Here is a 20,864-nt window from a genome sequence, read left to right as displayed (position 1 = left end):
GTCTTCTTTAAATGACAACTTTTTGGAAGTAAATGGTGGATATTAATTAAAGATCTTATCAATTAACTAATTACTTTAGAAATGAGGTCTTGCTTAACTGCACAGATTGGTCTAGGATTCTTAGATTCAAGCAACCCTCCTGTCTTAGTATAACTCTTTCCTCCACATTGGTAAATGGAGCCAAAATCCCCGTGGAGCATGAATCGAGTCCAGCTGTAACTAGCTTGACATATATCCATGTGGCATCACTGCCTAGATTAATGCATGGATTTCCTGCCCGAGCCTTGTAGATCCAAGAAGAGCAAGCCATCCAGCTCCCTGATTTTCTTCTACACAAAATGTGGGAAGTTCTTTCCCAGTTTCATCCTAAAGATGCTGCCTCCTTTGCTTCTTTACTTTGCAGATTTTTACCACAGCCCTTGTTAGCTGCTTCTGTATCTTTCTTCATTTTCCTACTTCAGAAATAGACAAGTAAGAAATACCATTGGAAATCCAAGTGTATTGGCTGGTTTTGTGTGTCAGCTTGATACAGGCTGGAATTATCACAAAGAAAGGTGCTTCAGTTGGGAAATTGCCTCCATGAGATCCAGCTATAAGGCATTTTCTCAATTAGTGATCAAGGCAGGAGGACCCAATGTGGGTGGTGCCATCTCTGGGCTGGTAGTCTTGGATTCTATGTGAAAGCAGGCTGAGCAAGCCAGGGGAGGCAAGCCAGTAAGTCACATCCCTCCATAGCCTCTGCATCAGCTCCTGCCTCCTGACCTGCTTGAGTTCCAGTCCTGCATCCTTTGGTGATGAACAGCAGTGTGGAAGTGTAAGCTGAATAAACACTTTCCTCTTCCTCCCTCCCCCCCCCAAAATACCAAATGGAGTTACTGGAAAAGAAATCACTAACAGGACAATTTTAACACTGTTCTGTTGAACATTTTTGCTCAGTAGAGCTGCAGTTAGGATAGAAGGCTTGGAAACTACAATGCAATTACATTTTTAAAAATAATGAAATAAAATAATATAGAATCAAACCTAATATCGGACTTAGATAAAACAGATAGACAGAAGGAAAAGAGTCCAAAAGAATGCACGAGAAACAGACCCACTTGCTCATTCTCTCAGGAATCCCATAAAAACACTAAACTGGAAGCCACAATGTGTATGCAGAGGACCTGGTGCAGACCCATACAGGCCCTGTGCATTCTGCAAGTCTCTACGAGGTCGTATGAGCCTTGTTCATGTTGATGCAGAGGGCCTTGAACGCTTGGTGTCCTCCATCCCCTCTGGCTCTCACACTCTTTCTGCCTCCTCTTCCACTGGGTTCCCTGAGCCTTGAGGGGAGGGATTTGATTAAGAGCTGAGTGTTCCAAGGTCTCTCTGGCTGAGGAGGGGGAGTGTCTCTGCATTTGCTCTCATCTGCTGCAGGAGGAAGCTTCTCTGATGATGGCTGAGCAAAGCACTGGTCATATTTACTGCATTTTAGGTTAACATTAACAAAGAAAGAACAAAATACTAACAGTAAATCAAACTGAATCAATGATGCCAGTAAGCCCAGCAACTTAGAGGCACACACTATCCTAGAAATCCTCACTAAATGTTTATGCTGAAAATTCCTTTTAAAAATCAGGAAAAGAAAAATCTCCTCATTACCTGACTGATATCGCTCATCCATGCAGCCTTCTCCTGGCGTGAAGGTGCCAATAAGACCACAGTGAAAGAGGCAGCGTCAGGAGGCTCCACGACGATTTTAAAATCTAGATGTCCAAACATGTGGCCAGAACCTTTGGCTTCAGTACATAAAAAACAAATGATTACGTGTGAGTGCAAGAGACATGATCAATGGCTCTCCCATCCAGCCTTCTACCTTGGGACCCACACGCATTTGAGTACAGCCTCTCATTTCAGCAATATGCTTCTGGAGCATGTGAAAAAAGCCCCCCCCCCAATAAACTGGTAAAGAAGCTGAGGGCACAGGGCACCTCAAAACTAACCTTTCCAGTCTGTGTTTATTTTCATTTCTACCATATGTAGAAATCCTGATTTAACTCAAGCCCCTTCCTTCCTTGCCTGCCTATGAAAAGGCAAACTCTGTAGAGCCTTAGTTCTCACCGATGGTTTATCAAGGCTCACGGGTTAAACAGATAAACAGCTCTAGCAAACTTGCCCTGGCATCTCTTCTGCCTCCACAGACAGCCCTTCTTAGCTCTATAAATGAAGATCTACAGAAGTTTATTATTTTATTCTAGCTGTTCCAAGAGATGGGATGTCACTTACGGTCATCGTCACTTCCATCGGGCTCCTCAATCAATGTACACTGAATGAGGGAGAGAACCCCACCTGTCTGGAATCAAATAGATTAGAGATTAAGAGGTTGGTGGTCTTGTGCGGTTCGGGAATTCTGCCTTGTAAACCTAACACTCGGGTTGCCACAGAGTTGGCAGTTCCTGCATCATAAATAATTTTTCACAGAGTTCAAAACTAAACAGAACAAATAAATTAAAACATTTAACTTTAATTAAATTCTTCCCACTCTCCCACTCTTGCCCCCATTGTTGATAAAAATTTATTAGACTCATTTATGAGAGACTAAATGGTACCACAGTGACTTCAGAGAGTAACCACAGCCAAGCTCAAGACGGAACTGGTCAGCCAGGAAGTGTCTTGGAAAGTAAAGGCCATTGTCATGGGGTAAATAATATTTTAAAAATGGATTTTATACTTTATGTATCATGTATATGTGTGTGTGCACATGTGTGTGTGTGTATGCACACACACACACACACACACACACACACGCATGGAGCAATGCTACTGCACATGTGACTTGGAAGAAACTGGTGGGACTCTGTTCTCTCCTATCATTCGAGCACTAGGAATTGGATTCAAATCATAGGGCTTGGTGACATGAGCCTTTATCTGCTGAGCCATCTCACTGGCCAAGTGAATAATGTTTCTAAGCAACAACAGAAGATAAATAAATACCAAGTATGCAAACTTTTCCTGCAAAAGGTCAGATAGGAAACATTTTGAGTTCCTTGTATCACGTCCTTTCTATCCTGACTACTCAGATATGTGATTTTGGTGTGAAAGAAGCCACAGGCATCAGTGGTTGTGTGCACATAGAATGTTATCAATAAGAACAGGTACTAAGCTTTAAACTTACTGCTCCTGATGCACAGTAAGATGAAATAGCAATTGCCAAATATTTTACCAGTACACTACAGTGGCTGGACAAGATATCTATGGCCCAGTAGTTGTCAACTGTTAATAATTTTGCCAAGATTTTGATTTTAATAATACTTCTTTATAATGAAGCACACTTAAAATAAATTTCTATTGCCTTGAATCCAAATGAAGACAAAATAACAGCCAGAGCTCGTAAGTACACACCACCTCTCCCTGTACGGTCTTAGCTGATTCATGACAGTAACAGGCACCGGGAAGTCAGAATCAAATTAACCTCAATGCCTCTTCAGTGCTGAGAAGACAAATGAGATTGCCATGGAAGGCTCCTACCTTGAGCAAATGCAGCTTTCCTCCTGAACTTCGTGTACAAATCAGAAAGTGCTTTGTGAATAAGAAACACTGTCTCTCGCCTTCCTTTTTCAGGGACAGGGAGCCCAGGCGGACTTTACTGAGTTTCCCCCTCTCGACAGAAGGTACTTGGATAAGAGAACCTGGTGATTACAAAAGTGAAGAACAGTGAGCAATTAAAATTCTGGTGAGGACCATGCCCTTGGCAACAAACACAAGGATCTGTTTCCCAAAATACCAAGGACGTATTTGCTATGCCATTGGAACAAATGGATCTCCTCTATTCTAGCTGAGAAAACAATGTGTTGTATTTTAAGAGATGAACTGTTTCTAGCATTGATATGAAATGATTTTAACTTGACTTTTCATCTGTAAAGTGGAATGTTCGTTTGAAAAAATATGTCAGATCAAATTTGAAGCACTGATGCCATCTATGATCTGGTTGGGTACATTTATAAACTATAATCATAGATACTATGATACTTTGATTAAAGTAAGTAGAATTTATCCTCCCTGAAGCAAACAAAATAAAAAGTATATTAATAGTTTCCATTGCATGTTAAAAATAGATGGTGTAATACATGTATACTATAAAGGTTTATAAATTATGTAATTCAATGCAATTTAATTTAGGACTATCTTAGAGGAAAGCTATTTAAAACTGTATTTAAATTAGGTGTGAAACAATGAACCCCATTCTGTACAACTAATATATGCTAATAAGAAAGAAAGGTAACTGTGTGTGATTAAGATATATTTGTGAAACCTAAATGGAGGGCAAGCCACATCGAAAACAGAGCTGCAGTCTATGTAGTGTGAGAGATGCACAGAGTTCCACAGTATTTATATAATATTGGAGAATGCCTCTATCCACTTGTAGACCACACACTAATAGAGACAGGTGCACCTGAAAAGAAATTTCCAGTCTATTAAAAATCAACCACAAAGTTCCAAGATTATTGCAAACACCTTTGTTCTAACTTCTGAAATCACTGCAGCCAGTAATATCTGTTTATTCCATCCCTGTGCAGCCTTACACAGGCTCTGATGAGCCCACAAGAACCACAAAGTACATAGTCAATCCTTAAATATTATTAGTGGTATTACCCAGAGAAACAACCTTGTTTTTCCTTCATGTTTTCTGAGTTTCTTAGTTTTTTTTTTTTAAAGCGAGCACAGATTAGTTCTATAAGTGAAAAAATACCTTTTTATGTAAAAAATATATATATACCTAAGACAATAAAACTACGTGAGCCACAAAACCCACAAGATTAACATTAACATATAAATGTTCCAAATCGTATCTTCCCATTAGCAGAGCTGGTAAGGCATACAGGACCCAAGGCTCCATGCCCTGATCTCACATCATCTATTTAGGTGAGTGATTAAGTGGGATGCATGACAGACAGAAAGTAGGCAGTGATGCTGGGCTTAAAGAATAGCAAGAAAGCAGTCCTGGGGGAGGGAGTGGGAGCGGGAACAAAGGGCCAGGAGAAGGCTCAACTCCAGGGAAGGGTTGGACAAGAGGAGAGTAACTGGAGGGGATGAGGTGGGTGGGAGCAAGCTGACAGACAGCTCATGTGGCAAAGATTTAAATTGGAGAAGGAGAGGAGGTGTGGAGACTGCAGAAGGCAGGAAGGTTAGAAAGCCTGTGAGAAAGTAATTGCAGCAAAGAGTTGGAGCTCATGGAACTTGGGAGATGGAGTTACAAATGGGGAAACTGAAGCTTGAGTTGAAGTAACTCTCATAAGGTCACACATAGGTTCAGGGTATAGTCAGACAATGCAGTAGATTTAACAACATAAAACTGGAACTCGCAAGCAATGAGAAGGACTAAGACAGGGATGGTGTCACCTACACCCCAGGCTGTCCAGCTCATAGGGTCAGGTTAATCAGGGCTGAATGGAAAGGGGACACCAGTGTCTTGGTGGACAAATGGGGGTCACAAGTCCAGTTTCAAAAAAGCTGCAACCAAGGCAGTGAAAACTCCATAATAATGTGTTCATTGGCACATTTAAAAGCAATCTAAGTAATTTTCTAAGTCAGAAATGACAAAATTTATGGTTATCACATCTGTTAGCAATTATTGTGAATTTCAACTTTGATGTTTAAAAGGAAGTTTCCTTGGCAACCATACACTAATATGTTAAACTCTAAAAGTTTGCTGAACAGGAGACTATCCACATTAGATGAGGATGGAAATATATTCACTAAACTACAAGCGAGCAATCTCAAGACTCTTGGTTTATAAAATGGAGTGCTTGAAAAGTGTGTCCTGACTTGTTTTTGTCACATTTCATCTTCTGTTTGACATATTTCAACGTGGCCATGTGAGTTTTGGAAAAGATCCCTCTCTGGTTAATGAAGATTAGACAAATAATTGGTATTACAGAAATGATCACCATACCCTCTCCTTTCTCTTAGGCCACTACTGTGCCTCAGTCTTTAGCATCTCAAATCCTGGGTATCTAACAACTGAGGTCAACTGTGGAAGACTTCTTCTTACCCTTCCACTGCTAATGCCCACAGAGTGGCCTCTAAGACTGGCTAATGCCTCTGTTCTGAATTCTGCTCACCAATGAATGTACGAATAACATCTTTTAGGCCTTGAGCTTGGTATCTGAGATGATAAAGCCCTCATGCTCTCTGCTGTACATCCTTACTCTAGGGAGACCTTACTGAGGACCTGGGGGGTGTTTTTCTTGGCAATCATATAAAGTTGAAAGTCGATATGTACAGATGCAAACACCCATATACTGAAATAAACCTTAGCTCATATCAGAGTAGTCAATAAAAATACTAAAACACCATTAGAGATACATTGTAGCCTGTTTAGTGGAAAATAAAAAAAAAAGTTTTAAAAACCTTGTAGTTTAATGAATTTTAAAAATGTGTTTTGTGGGTGTTAAAGCCTATTAAGAATATTTAGTAAATATTTAGTAAAGTGCTAATAGGAGAAATTAAAGAAAAACAGTGCAAACTTTCCAATTATAATCAATTAATTTCTAACTTAAGAAGAAGTTCTCATGTTTAGAAACAACCTTTATTGAACAGCTCCTAACCAGATCAAACACACAGCAAGGCTGCTGTGGAGCAACTGACTGCACAGACCTTGCCACAATAGCAGCATCCAGGGCAGTCATGGCTGACCCTGCCTTAGCTATGCGACATATAACAGAGTGAGTAACATTCAGATGTGGCTTCAAGGGAGAAGCAGGAGATGATGTTTTACTTCTAATGGTGTAATAAAAAAATATGACTTGTTCAATGCATGTGACCCTCAAACATGTCTCATTACATGTGTGTATGTGTGTGTATGCGTGTGTGTGTGTGTGCAGGGAGTTCAGACTCAAAGAAATCTAAGTTTTATAAATACACTGAGGGCTTGTGGGTAATAATACTGCTCAATCAAAAGTACCTTCAGAAATCGTATGCAGGAAGGGTTCCACCCATTGTTGGATCTACAGTACATGTCAGTTATGAGACACTTTTAGAGAAGCCCAAATACAAGAAAAATATAAAATAAATAGCTTACAATCCCACCTTCAATCAATAAGCCATTCAGTCTACCTGAATGCCCCCTTTCCCAGTGACTTCAGTACTAGACAAGGTGAGGCACAGAGAAGTCTGGAACGCTGCCCTTCAGCCCTTGCAGTTCCTGGGAAGGGGAAGCATGCAGACAGATACCTCACACAAAAGGACAGAACCCCTGCTCCATGAGCAAAGTGCCTTGGAAACAGAAAAGAGCGTCAACTCAAGCCTTGTTATCTGATCTGAGCTTGCTAGACCAAGCAGACCTTTAATAGGCACAAAAGAGGTGGGTTAGAGCCTTCTCACTCCCAGGCATCGTTGAAGGCACAGGCAGGCAATGTACCGTGAGGCAGAAAGGTGGCCATCATAGGGACACAGTCTGCACAGGGCAATAAGACAGAAATCGTAAAGGCCCGGTGATGTCAATATTGTATTCGATCTGCTATTACTTTTAAAAAGTAGTAAATGGTATTAAAAATGGGAAAGGAATGATTTCTAAAATGTTTCCCAACTTAACATATTTGTAGTGTCTCTCCTAAAAAAAAAAAAAAAAAAAAAAAACTCAAAAATGAAAACGAAAAAAAAAAAAAAAAAAAAACAACCAGAAAACAGAATGGTGTGTGCTAAACTTTTTAAGTATTCTAAGCAAATAATAATAATAGTGTGGACTGCATAATATCTTATTTGATGAGGTAAAATATATTTTAAGCAACATATTATGGAAGGAAACAGTAATAGCTTCAAATAATGTTGGCACACCATGGCCAGACACAGCACTAATGATTAATTCAAGTTCCAAATTTATGTCTCAATCCATACTAATTTCAAAGCTATAAAGATATGCGGCAGACCATATTGATTGTTCAGATGCAGCACACAGAGCATGCTCTCCTCCCCCCAAGACACCTAAGCACTTGGAAGCATCTTCGGGTGTGGCTAACTTCTTGCACTTTGAACTAAATGCTGAGGAGGGATATGCATGGTCAGGCTGTTCCTTCTCCAAAGCTTATGACACAGCTTCATCTCTTCAAAAGCTTAATTAATCAGGTGTTGCCCCTCACAACACACAGAGAACAGCTACACCATCTCCACAGCCTAGCAGGACCCACTGTGTCTGGTAACTGATGTTACCGATCGGATTATAGCATATCACGTGGCATCACGTGACGCTGACTCGGCAGCGCAGATGAGAAAAGTGAATGAGAGTCCACTGTTTTCACTTCGGACATTGTCCCTGCTCTTATGTGCAAGAATTTTGGGGTGTGCCACTTTCTCGTGAGCCTTTGCCTGGATATCATCATCACCTGGCACTGCCCTTCCGATTGGCCAGACCGACCTGTCCTCCTTGGAGCTGTAGAGAATGTCCGGTCCACTGAGGAGGAGAGTCCAGCCAGAGTGTGATTTACTGGGGCACCCGTGATTTACTATTATTGTGTTGCTGTTTTTCATGGCCCCTGAAAAGAAATAGCACAGAGGTGGGCCTCAACCACAGCCTTAGTCAAGGCCTCGGGAGTGTCCTGAATGAACTGCACCAAGCACACAAGCCTGCTTCTGAATGTGTCCCTGGTTCTGCCAGAGATCCATGACAGACATGCAGAGGGTCAGACCAGCCGGTCTTACCTTGTCGGATAAAAGTTTGGCTGGTGTCCAGCAAAATGTCACAGCCCTCTACGATCATCCTCTCAATGGCGAGATTTTTCCGTATGTTCTCGGTGTCACTGACTTCATCATGCATCACTCTGTCAGACACAATGGAGACAAGAGAGAGGAGGAAACAGTAGTTACTGCCCTAACAGATAGGGAAAGAGGGCCACGGTAAGATAAGACTGACCTCCAGGCTTTGACCAGTCACAGCCCAAAGCAAAGTCACACTGTGTGAGCTCACTTTGAAAGGTAAGCAGACCAGCCATCAGTGAGTGACAGAGATTGCTTTGGATGCAAAAGGAAAGAGCTCAGCATTCTACAGATGGCTTCCTTCCTTAACATTGAAGAGTTACTCCTTGAGGACACGCACTAAGTTAGAGACCTCTACACTACTGTCCCATGTCATGATGTCAACCTGTCTGTTCTCCAGCTTCTCGCCAAATCTGAATACAAAGTGCAGCAGAAAGTCATTTTTCTATTTCAATGAAAACAAGGCAGAGAACATTTGCAAACTTAACCACAATATTCCTGATCTCAACTATATAAATTCATATGCTATGAGAACTCTCCAAAGACATTTTTCTTGGCTAAATTGAATGTGCGTCGTAATTCAGCACCGTCTCTTTCACTCTACGATTAAGGAAAAAAAAATGTTGGCTCTATTATTTGCTTCCTCTCCCTTGAAACCTGCATAACCCTGGCTTCCACAGCAGGCTGCCATGCTGTCTCTTCCCCAACTCTGAACCCTTTCCACAAGTTCTCTGCATACCTGGACAGTTCCTCCAGCTTGGACTTAGCGAACTCCAGACTTTTCCTTTCCACGTGTTCATGGGGGGTGTGGGCCAGGAGTTCGTGCAGTGTGATGATATACCTGGGAATCTAAACACATTAACAGGTGAGTGTGAACAAGAGGTCCAGGAGGATAACAGGGGGCCCTCTCTACAGAGCCATCGCTCTCAGGTAGCTCACTCATGCCTACCCTTGGGACTCTGATGGTTTTACCACTTTTTAAAGGAATCCGTAAGCATAAGCTATGCTTCAAACCTTATACACCAGGAAAGTCTAAACCAAAAAATGCAAGAAAAGTTGGTCATAAAGGAAGAAGCCTAGTATAAAGGAGTCGTTGTTTAAGTTTGTACACAACCATGAATGTTTGAATCAAGGTTTCTGCAGACCGAGTAAGAGAAACAAACATGGCTGCCATGGACCCACTTGAATCTATTTTTAAAGGCATGCGGTCTGTTCACATGCTTATGTAAAACTTGACAATCTTGACAATGCTCTCTTTAACAATGGGAATCAGGAAGGATATTCTGATCCTGCTTCGTCAAGTTTCACCCTCCAGCAGTGAAAATGTTGGTTATCTAGGCTGTTTATTTGTGCTTACGTTAGAAACAGTTTCTGTAAACAGCAAAACCTCACCAGACATACGAGACATCTAGCAAGCCAGAGAAGAGGTTTAACTCAAGTTACAGAGACTCAACAAACCTTTCTCTCTTTTGTGCTCACAAAACAGCCTCTTGGAAAACAGGGAGTTAGGTTTAAGAAGAGTGTGTGTGAATAGCCACTCCCATCACATCCTTTTCTGTGGATCTGGGAAAGCTCTGAGCTTTGTGGACATGTCCACTCTGCTAGCTAATCAAGTTCTTCACTTGGGAAGGAAATAAACTAAATGAGGCCCAGTGACTTATCTAAGGTAGACCTCCCAGGAAATGGCAGAACCAGTTTAGATCTCCACTGGAATCTAGGGTCCTTGGTTTTCATCTACACTTGAAAAAAACCTTTAAGAATAGGACAGAAAAGCAGCTTCCCAGAGTTCTGTGTGCAGGCCTTCACTCTGTCCTTAGCGATGGTGGCCCTTTCTGTGGATAAGCCTTTGCTCATCACTTGTGTGACCATCATGAGGCTATTTTCTGTTCACTCATGAGTGCGTCCCTTTGTGCATTCGCACAGATAACAGTCACTGTTAGCACAGGCATTGACTGCAGCCCGATGGTCGAATCTGGGTCTTAGGAGACAGGCAGATCCCTTGGTCAGAGAAGGGTAGGAAATACGAGACTTCTCACTGTAGGATGGACAAAGGAAGATTTATGCCTCTGTTCTATAACCGTCTCACCAAAGCATGCTTTAATACTTGGGAAAGACTCCTGGGATCTAGGTGCTTATGAAAAACCCTTTTGTTGGCACAATTCTACCATAGTTAAAACTATGCTAAAAGTCCTTCCACAGAAAATCAAGCAATCAATAGCTAATATGCCCAATTTTTCCTAACAAGAGTCAGGAGTGGGAGGGCCTCACTACTTACTATGCACTGAAACCCCACAAAACTATGTTTAGTAGATAGCCTCATGCTCCTCCTCCATCAGTTAAAACTATTTTAAAGAGTTCTCTGGCTAAGGTTCAAATGAATGGAGCTGAATTCAGTAACTTGCCCCTTCTCCTTGCTGTTACAAGAACAAATAAATGCTAGCTCTTGCTGAAAGTAGGCAAAGGAGGCTCTGCTGAGAAGTGACTGCAAAGAACGTTTCTGTCGTGTCAAGAACTTGCTGCAGAGTTTCCAAAAAGCATCTAACTATCACAGCAGCTATTGAAATGAATCATATTTCTACTTTCAATAAAGGACTGAATCCTTGTCACTTTATAGACTTTAATTAGCTTGCTCTCCTGTTTTAGTTAATAGCTGGATGGAACAGCGGGTGACTACTTCTTGGAGTGCATCTCATAGCATCGTTCTTTGAGCAGATGTTATGACTGGCTTACCTATGGACTTTCAACACATCCACATTCAAGTAAGCAGATGAGCACCAGAAGATGGCTCAAGCAGTACTAACCACTGTGTTTGCTAAATAAAAAAAATTAATGACTCTTTTATTCCTATAACAAATTGTTTGGTAACAACAGGACTTACTAGGTCTGACTAGTATCATCCCAATTCTATAATCTCTCCTTGTTTTGATAGTTCAAGGCAACAACTGACTTGACAAAAAAAAGTCAGGGATGGAGTCCAGAAGCAGAGCGTTTGCTTGGTATGTGTGAGGTCTTGGGACAAGTCTCCAATACAAAAGGGGGGCATACTAGCATCATTCGGTCACCTTCTCTCTTCCATCATAAAAAGCTACAGGCTAGAATCTCACAAATCTAATCCTCTCTGCTCCTCTGCCCCAGCACCAATCTGCCTCCACATTTAAGCCCATGAAAAAGTTTGGGCCAGAGGTCCTCTTGCAGTGTAAAGGAAGTTTAAATATTTTAACTTCCACTGCTGCCAGGGCATGGGGGCATGTCTAGTACAACCAAGGAACAGGGTCAAGGCATGGAAGGACTACTGCAAAAGAAACTACATCCCAGATCCTCTTAGGGAGCAAATACCATCATGGCTACCTCACCCAGTAGACAAGGGACACTAGGATTGGACAAGCCCAGTAAAAATAAAAACTTTTAAGTTAATGGAAAGAATATTTCTAATTGTTTCAGATGGTTTCTCCTTGGTGAGACCCCAAGAGGAAAAGCCCAAGGACAGACTCCAAGAAAACCATGGCCCAAGGGCAGGAATTTCTAATAATTTCTCTTGGATTATTCATTTTTTTCCATCTGTTCATCTCTTGAAATTGGAGTAATCCTGGCTGAATTCTACAAGTTTCAAGATTCTTCCAGAAAAATGGGCTTCAAGAGCACCAGCTTTGGGCCACCTCACCATGGAAGAAGTCAAAGATTCTCAATATTTGATTTCTCAACAAAATTTTAGGGTTTAGAGCTACCACAGCCTGGGGCTGAGGATGAAGTTCTAGATAACCCTAGACTCCTTACAATATGACATGCTTGCCCAACCTGAGCTGTCTACTTGTGTCAGAGGCCTGAAGCACTTGGAGTTCACCAGAGCTCAGCTGCCCCTGAGCACTGTGACAGTTTCAGTGAGAGAAGGCTAAGTAAGACAACAGGTCCCACCAAGACTCTAGACTCCAAGCTCTTCTCGGACATGATAGGAATGCTGCCAAGTGAATCAATTGCTTAGTCGTGGTTTCTGGGCTTAAACTTTGCAGGATGAAGGAAGGGGAGGGTGGTGGAAAGTCCCTTCAAGGCTCTGCAATCCACTGTATTGGGGTGCCTTGTCCATAGCTCAGGTAAAGTTCTGCCATTTAAAACCCTGAAAGGAACATGCCTTGGGGAATTTTAAAGCATATGGAAAAAACTTTGAGTATCAGGAGCTTCATGAGCCTTTAACTTTGTGTCCACCTAACCTGGACGCAGTTTAGTACTGAATCCTAACCTAGAGGTCACATCTGAAAATGCAAATAGCTTGACAGAAGAGCAATGTACACATGAAGCACTTTACTGTCACAAAAACCTGAAATTCCATATCTTCTTGGGAAATATTTTCTCAGACGGGGAAAGAACTCAAGCAAAATAGTTCAATGTGTGTGTGTGTGTGTGTGTGTGTGTGTGTGTGTGTAATTAAGTTTCACTACAGTTAAATGTTTTCAAATGCAGCATTTTGGTTTTTAAAACCATCTAATATATATGCAATACCATATATATATATGTATATGTATATATATATATATATATGTACCTTATTTGCATATATAAACTATTACAAAGTTTTAGCACTTAAGTGTTTTCAAATGCAGCCTTTTGGTTTTTAAAATGCTTACTGAACTACCACCACCACTTCCAAGGTTCCAAACAGTACTGACAGACCTTAAGACAAACAGTTATGGACCACAGAAATTTTTTTTCCTCTCTGAGGTTCCAAAATGGTTCCCCAGGGTCAAGGCTGCCTGCCCAGAGGACAAAGTGCTCCACAGTAACTATAACACACATGATCAAAAGAATCACTTTAACACATTGACAATTTGGAGGCCTCCCCCAAAGCCCCATAAATTCCACAACAGGAACATTCAATGCCTTTCCAAGAGAACAGAATCCACAGTTTCCAGGAGAGCGGGCAACCCCACGGTCTCTGTGGGACTTCCTCACCATAGGGCACTTCAAGAAAGAGCCCTGAGGCAGGAAAGAGCACACATGTGGGCCTCCATAGTCCCCAAGAGAGAACATCAGGGTACAGCCTGCCTTAACCATGACCAGGCCCCACCACAACATCCAGGTCTAGCCAGAGCCTCTGGCTCTGGGGTCTCCACCGCCTGTGGGATTAAGAAGGCCTAGCTTTGTTCTCCAAAGCTCCAGCCAAAAAAAACTCAACAGTAATCCTGCTGCAGCCAGAAAGGAAGGGTTGAAAAGAGAGAGACTTCGTAGCAGCCACTCCAGTCCCCCGAGAAGCTTTTGCATAACCAGCATAAACTAGCGTATCTGCACAGAATCCTATTTCTGTAAGCCTAATAATATTTTTAAACATGCTGGAGGTGGAGACTCCATGAAAGAGGTCTGTGTGGAATCATTCTATAAAGAGAATTTGCTGCTTAAAAAAATTCCTGGAATTATTTGCCTCAAAAGATCCCTGCTTTCTGGGCTGGAGAAGTAGTTCACAGGTAGAGTGCTTGCCTAGGACACTCCAAGCACAGGGTTCAATCCCCAGCACTAGGAAAAGAACCAAACTGCCAACATATCCAGGTTCTTTATATACACAGGACAAATAACTGATGGCAGCACTGGGTTAGGTCCAAGGACTTATAAGATGCATCCCAAGTGATTTACCTGAAACATTGGGTAGGTCAAGAACGTCTCCAGCATCCTCCCCTCACAGGCAGGGTTGGCTTCATAGTGCTTTAAGAGCTTGTCAAAATCTCTGTTTTGCTTACAGTTGGCAAGTACTTGGAGGCTGTACTGGTGATTACGTACAAATTCTTGATAAATGTTCAGCATAGGCAGCAAAATATCAAATAGATCCGCTGGAAAAGAGAAGGAAACATGGCTATTCCCCTTTGTGCTTGGTGAGTTACCGTAAAAAGTACCTCCCAATACCATATGGCTCAGGGCTTTAGTTGTCCTGCCTAAGGGACAAACTGGGTAGCATTTGCCTTCAGCATAATGTGACTTCAGCCACACACTACCTGGAACAGACCAAAGAAAAGCATCACCAGGTAACTCCTGGGATGTGGCCTAGTACAGCAAGACTAAGTCCCAGTGTCTGAGTATCAACAGTGGATTTACATAGTCAAGGCTGAATAACACACAGGATACTCTTCTACTCAACTAGAATCTACATCCTTAAAGAGTGACTTACCTAAAACCAAAGTAGGCCAATTTGCCAGCCTTGCCTTTAGTCCTTGATGGAATATTTCATGAAGGAACATGATTGTTTCACTATAAAAAAATTAGAAAAACAATACCATTTAGTAACATAAGGTATCTGCTCTTTGAGGAGTCCAATATATGCTTATACATGGCATGCTGGCTTCATAGGCCCAACAAATATATACTCCATAATAGCATGGGCTATATGCCTGCCTTCTGTAGCAATTTCTCTTTTCGCCCCAGAAACCCAAAGGAAACAAAGATGAAGCCCAAAGTCAGATGGTTAGGAAGCTCTGTACTGGCTTCTGGATGACATTTGTGGTCTGACAAATTCTAAGCAAAGGATTTCCTCTCCTAAGAGAGGGACTGACCGCTATTTGCCACACTGGAACCTAGCAAACAGATACATTTACCTTCCGATTTCCATGCCTGAGTTAGAAAACAAGTGAAACAAATGTTATACATAATTGGGAGCACTACAGTTTCTTAAGTCTAAACTCTGCTGAAATTCAAGATAATTGGCCTGCCTGGGCTTCATTTCAAAACAAGGGAATCTAAACCGCAGCCAGGACAACAAACACCGTGTACGGCCACCCATTAAAGCTGCACCCCTTCACTTCCCTGCCTAGGACTAAGGGCCGTAAACGGCAACTGGTCTGCTTGTAGAGCTGTTATCCCAGCTTCCCATCAAGAGGCCTGGCAGTCACATTGAGAAGGTAAACAGTGCTCACCTGGCCTTGCACCATCTACATTAAGCAGCTGCCATGTGGAAGCGACTCATCAGGGCTGCCTAAAACCAGGGGCTACATCCTTGGATGCCCACTATCAGAGGTTGCAGCTCACAGTCCTACCCACGCCTCATCTACACATGCTTAGATAACTGTGGTCAAAATGCTAACCGCACTGCCTGAGGGAGACTGTGGAAGAGCAACTTCAGAGTAACACACACACACACACACACACACACACACACACACTGTTTTGACTTTTAAATCATGTCAGTATATTGCCTACTCAAAAAAAAAAAGTAGTTAGAATTTCAGTAAAACACCAACCCTGCCTTCCTCCACTTCTTCCTTTGTCTTACTTTTCTCCACAACATTGATCTCCAGATAGATAATCAACTACATATTTTCATGTATTCCCTGCCCATTTCTGTTCTCACCTCGAGATATAAATGTCATGAAGGCAGGAATTTTTCTGCTTTGTCCCCTAACTGATCCTCAACAAAAAGGTCACTGCAAATACTTACTGCAGAAATAAATCAACAAGGGCTCTTGGGACATCGTAGTTTCTATGCTTCCTAAAACACTTCTGTGCAAGTGGCACACCAACACCCATCAATCACTCCATCTCCTTCAGCTTGGAAGAGAGAGTATCTTCCACACATGCATGCCCCGACACAGTGACAAGAGCACAAATGTCAAGCAGAGACACAAACTGAGAAAATGAGCCATCGAGATTGTAGAGAAATACAAATGCAGACTGACAACATCATTCGAGGATCTCTCCCTGACTCTGAACATGTGACCCGCAAGGATGAATCTGCGAGACCTAATCTTTCCAGACTACAAGAGGGACACTTTCAAGAAACACTAATGAGTTCTTCCCAAACTACTCATTTATGAAAAGGCAAACCTATTGAGAAAAATGCTGCTGACGTCATCATGGTTAATGGGTGGTTTCTTGGAGCTGGCTGCCATGCGCAGGGGCCTGAGGAAACCGTTCACCAGGATGTAAAGCTGGTGCACATACTCCGTCTCGGCCTCCACCATCGTGAACACAATCTGGTTTCTCTTCCTCATGCTCTCTGCATGGGGAGAACAAATGTAGTCCTGCACGATGGTCTTCCACTTCCTCCTACACAGCCACCCTCTCATGAAGCTCTGAACCTACACAGTGAGGAAGGGGAGGAACCAGAGATGGGCGATGAAACCGGCTTTCTGAAACCTGAAGCAAGAAGCAAGCATATACCTCATGAACCAGATAAACGCCACCCTTAGGATGATGCGTTCTTCAGTACAACGAACAATGGCAAGTTTTCCCCAAATAACAGGAAAAATGATTTTAGACATTTTATCTTTTTCTGAGGTTCACAACAGCTTAAATGCATTAGGGTTATTTATGCAGACACCAGACTATTCTACTACTTAGCTAATAATATTTCAAAATTTAGCTAATATATTAAATAATAATTGAAGGTTTGCTTTTAATAATAAAGAATCCTATATTTTTTATTCATGGTTAAAAAGCAATGTAAAATTTATCACCTTAATACTTTTTTAACTGTAAAAGATTGACCTCGGGCTCTTATACATGCTAGGCAAGTGTTCTATAATTGTGCTATAAGCCCAGACCCACCTTTTATAATATAATTTATTTTTGTTTGTTTGTATGTGAGTGTGAATTTATGTATGCAAATCATATGTGTTCAGGAGCCTACAGAAGCCAAAAGAGGACCTTGCATCCCCTTGTACTAGAGTTACAAATGTTTGTGAGCCAGCATGTGGGTGCTGGGAACCAATCCTGGTTCTCTGCAGCAGTGGTAAGAGCTCTTCACTACTGAGTCATCTCTCCAGCCCCATTTTAATGACTTCTGTCTACACTGTTCAGTAGTGTAGAGATATTCATGGCTTTCATTTTCTACAATTTGCAAGATCTCTATTCTATCCTATTGAAACTCTCTACCTGTTCATGAACAACTCCACAGACACTTCTCTCAGTTTCTGGAAATCGCCCATCTACTTCTGCTCCTGTGAGTGTAACTACTTTAGAAACATTGTTTACATGGAGTCTTCCAGGATTCACCTTTGCATTATGAATTTCATTTAATACAGTGTCTTCAAGGTTCACCCATGTTGAAGCAAGTGCCAGGATTTCTGTGCTTTTTCTTCTTCTTTTTTATTAGGTATTTTCTTCATTTACATTTCCAATGCTATCCCAAAAGTCCCCCCATACCTGCCCCCCACTCCCCTCCTCCCCCCACTCCCACTTCTTGGCCCTGGTGTTCCCCTGTACTGAGGTATATAAAGTTTGCAAGACTGATGAGCCTCTCTTTCCAATGATGGCCGACTAGGCGATCTTCTGATACATATGCAGCTAGAGACACGAGCTCCAGGTGGGGCGGGGGGTACTGGTTAGTTCATATTGTTGTTCCACCTATAGGGTTGCAGACCCCTTCAGCTCCTTGGGTACTTTCTCGAGCTCCTCCATTGGAGCCCTGTGATCCATCCAATAGCTGACTGTGAGCATCCACTTCTGTGTTTGCTAGGCCCCGGCATAGTCTCACCTGAGACAGCTATATCAGGGTCCTTTCAGCAAAATCTTGCTAGTGTATGCAATGATGTCAGCGTTTGGAGGCTGATTATGGGGTGGATCTCCGGGTATGGCAGTCTCTAGATGGTCCATCCTTTCATTACAGCTCCAAACTTTGTCTCTGTAACTCCTTCCATGGGTGTTTTATTCCCAATTCTAAGAAGGGGCAAAGTGTCCACACTTTGGTCTTCCTTCTTCTTGAGTTTCATGTGTTTTGCAAATTGTATCTTGTATCTTGGGTATTCTAAGTTTCTAGGCGAATATTCACTTATCAGTGAGTACATATCATGTGAGTTCTTTTGTGATTGGGTTACCTCACTCAGGATGATGCCCTCCAGGTCCATCCATTTGCCTAGGAATTTCATAAATTCATTCTTTTTAATAGCTGAGTAGTAGTCCATTGTGTAAATGTACCACATTTTCTGTATCCATTCTTCTGTTGAGGGGCATCTGGGTTCTTTCCAGCTTCTGGCTATTATAAATGAGGCTGCTATGAACATAGTGGAGCATGTGTCCTTCTTACCAGTTGGAACATCTTCTGGATATATGCCCAGGAGAGGTATTGCGGGATCCTATGTAGTACTATGTCCAATTTTCTGAGGAACCACCAGACTGATTTCCAGAGTGGTTGTAACAAGCTTGCAATACCACCAACAATGGAGGAGTGTTCCTCTTTCTCCACATCCTCGCCAGCATCTGCTGTCACCTGAATTTTTTATCTTAGCCATTCTGACTGGTGTGAGATGGAATCTCAGGGTTGTTTTGATTTGCATTTCCCTGATGATTAAGGATGCTGAGCATTTTTTTCAGGTGCTTCTCAGCCATTCGGTATTCCTCAGGTGAGAATTCTTTATTTAGCTCTGAGCCCCATTTTTAATGGGGTTATTTGATTTTCTGGGGTCCACCTTCTTGAGCTCTTTGTATATATTGGATATTAGTCCCCTATCTGTTTTAGGATAGGTAAAGATTCTTTCCCAATCTGTTGGTGTCCTTTTTGTCTTATTGACGGTGTCTTTTGGCTTACAGAAGCTTTGCAATTTATGAGGTCCTATTTGTCGATTCTCGATCTTACAGCACAAGCCATTGCTGTTCTATTCAGGAATTTTTCCCCTGTGCCCATCTCTTCGAGCCTTTTCCCCACTTTCTCCTCTATAAGTTTCTGTGCCTTTTAAGGATGATGCCTCGTTATATATTTACCCTTTTCATCTCTGGTAGGCATTATGGTTGCTTCCATCCTTGGCTGTTATGAATAGTATTTCTATGTGTATGGCAATGCCAGTATTTTCTCAACATCCAGATCATGTTGTAATTTCTTCTAAAATACACCCAGAAGTGGAATTGCTGAGAAATCTGGTGTTGAATTTCATTGAGGTCTATTTAATGTTACAATCCACATCACACTGTTTTCCCAGTTTCTCCATGTCCTTGCCAAAATGTGTCATTTTCTTCTTGATTTCATTTACAGTAGCTGTCCTAACGAGTGTGAGCTTCTGGCTCACTGTGGTTTTGATTTGTACTTCTCCAGTGATTGGTGACCTTTCCATGCGCTTGCTGACCACTGGTGAAAGATCTTTGCATAAGGTTCTATCCAACTACTGTGCCCATTTTAAACCAGCTAATTTTATTTATTTGTTGACACTATATTTTGTTTTGTTTTGTTTTGCTTATTTAAGCCTAAAAAAAAATCATTGTTGAAATCATCTGGTTCAGTCACTCCTGTGAATGAATAATCTGAGGTTTCAGATAAGCAGCAGGGCTGGGAAAGCTGTAAGCAGAGCCAATGCCGCTTTACAGGACATCCTTAGAGTTCCTAAACTCTTAGCAGCCATGTGGGCAAGACATATACTAGCCATTTGCAATGATGAACAACTTAAAATAATAATTTAATATAAATTCTCTCTTATATAGTCTTTAAAATGGATTTGAATTTCCAGGCCATGGTTGGAAAAGTGACAAATCTGGAAAAGTGCACTTGATTGTATGGTTTTACCAGTCAACAAACATTTGCTGAATATCTCTTAAGTGTCCAAGGAACTGTGAAACACCAGAAGCCCTGCTTATTAACCAGCAGGGCAAACTCAAACTCCAATCCTCTGTTTTCTCAGAATGGACCCCCAAATAAGAAGTCATCTCAAAATATAAAAATTCCAGGTTAAGAGCCGGGCGTGGTGGCGCACGCCTTTAATCCCAGCACTCGGGAGGCAGAGGCAGGCGGATTTCTGAGTTCGAGGCCAGCCTGGTCTACAAAGTGAGTTCCAGGACAGCCAGGGCTATACAGAGAAACCCTGTCTCGAAAAAAAAAAAAAAAAATTCCAGGTTAAGTAATTAGGATGTAGCACTTTAGAGATGACAGATTCAGCAAGGAGGCATATTACAGAGTCACAGATTCATAAAAGCTTTAATTCCCTGCCTGATACCCTGAATACAATGTTATCTGTTTAACATTCCTTTTTGTATCTTTTTCATGCATATGACATATATCGTGCATTTAATTTTGCAACACTTAAGATGTTGCCATGTGCCTTGACATTATGACAGCACAGTACCAGTGTCCATGTGGCACTTAAGGATGCTATGCTCCACCAAGAGAAATTAAGTACATTCCACATTTCAATAGAATTGTGTGAAGTTCTATGCATACTATGTTGAGAATTCTAAAG

The 20,864-nt window shown here is 41.8% G+C and overlaps 1 protein-coding gene across 2 annotated transcripts in view; it reads right to left on the bottom strand.

Annotated features, from left to right (window-relative positions):
• Rasgrf2 (Ras protein specific guanine nucleotide releasing factor 2) overlaps positions 1 to 20,864 on the bottom strand; it is a 233,932-nt gene that overhangs the window by 111,435 nt on the left and 101,633 nt on the right. For both annotated transcript variants that reach the window (XM_029468511.2, XM_021180496.2), the window contains exons 5-12: positions 16,528 to 16,781; positions 14,879 to 14,958; positions 14,350 to 14,543; positions 9,470 to 9,579; positions 8,677 to 8,795; positions 3,508 to 3,668; positions 2,266 to 2,332; positions 1,642 to 1,778 (exon numbers count right to left, since the gene is read on the bottom strand). In XM_029468511.2, the coding sequence (XP_029324371.1) occupies positions 1,642 to 1,778; positions 2,266 to 2,332; positions 3,508 to 3,668; positions 8,677 to 8,795; positions 9,470 to 9,579; positions 14,350 to 14,543; positions 14,879 to 14,958; positions 16,528 to 16,781 (1,122 nt within the window). The remainder of the gene's footprint in view (positions 1 to 1,641; positions 1,779 to 2,265; positions 2,333 to 3,507; positions 3,669 to 8,676; positions 8,796 to 9,469; positions 9,580 to 14,349; positions 14,544 to 14,878; positions 14,959 to 16,527; positions 16,782 to 20,864) is intronic.

The sequence above is a fragment of the Mus caroli genome, unplaced genomic scaffold (assembly GCF_978045245.1).
Source record: "Mus caroli unplaced genomic scaffold, Mus_caroli_1 scaffold_15, whole genome shotgun sequence".
Lineage (NCBI taxonomy): Eukaryota > Metazoa > Chordata > Mammalia > Rodentia > Muridae > Mus > Mus caroli.
Note: the sequence above shows the minus strand (reverse complement) of the source record. Positions and strands in the feature narration are given on the sequence as shown.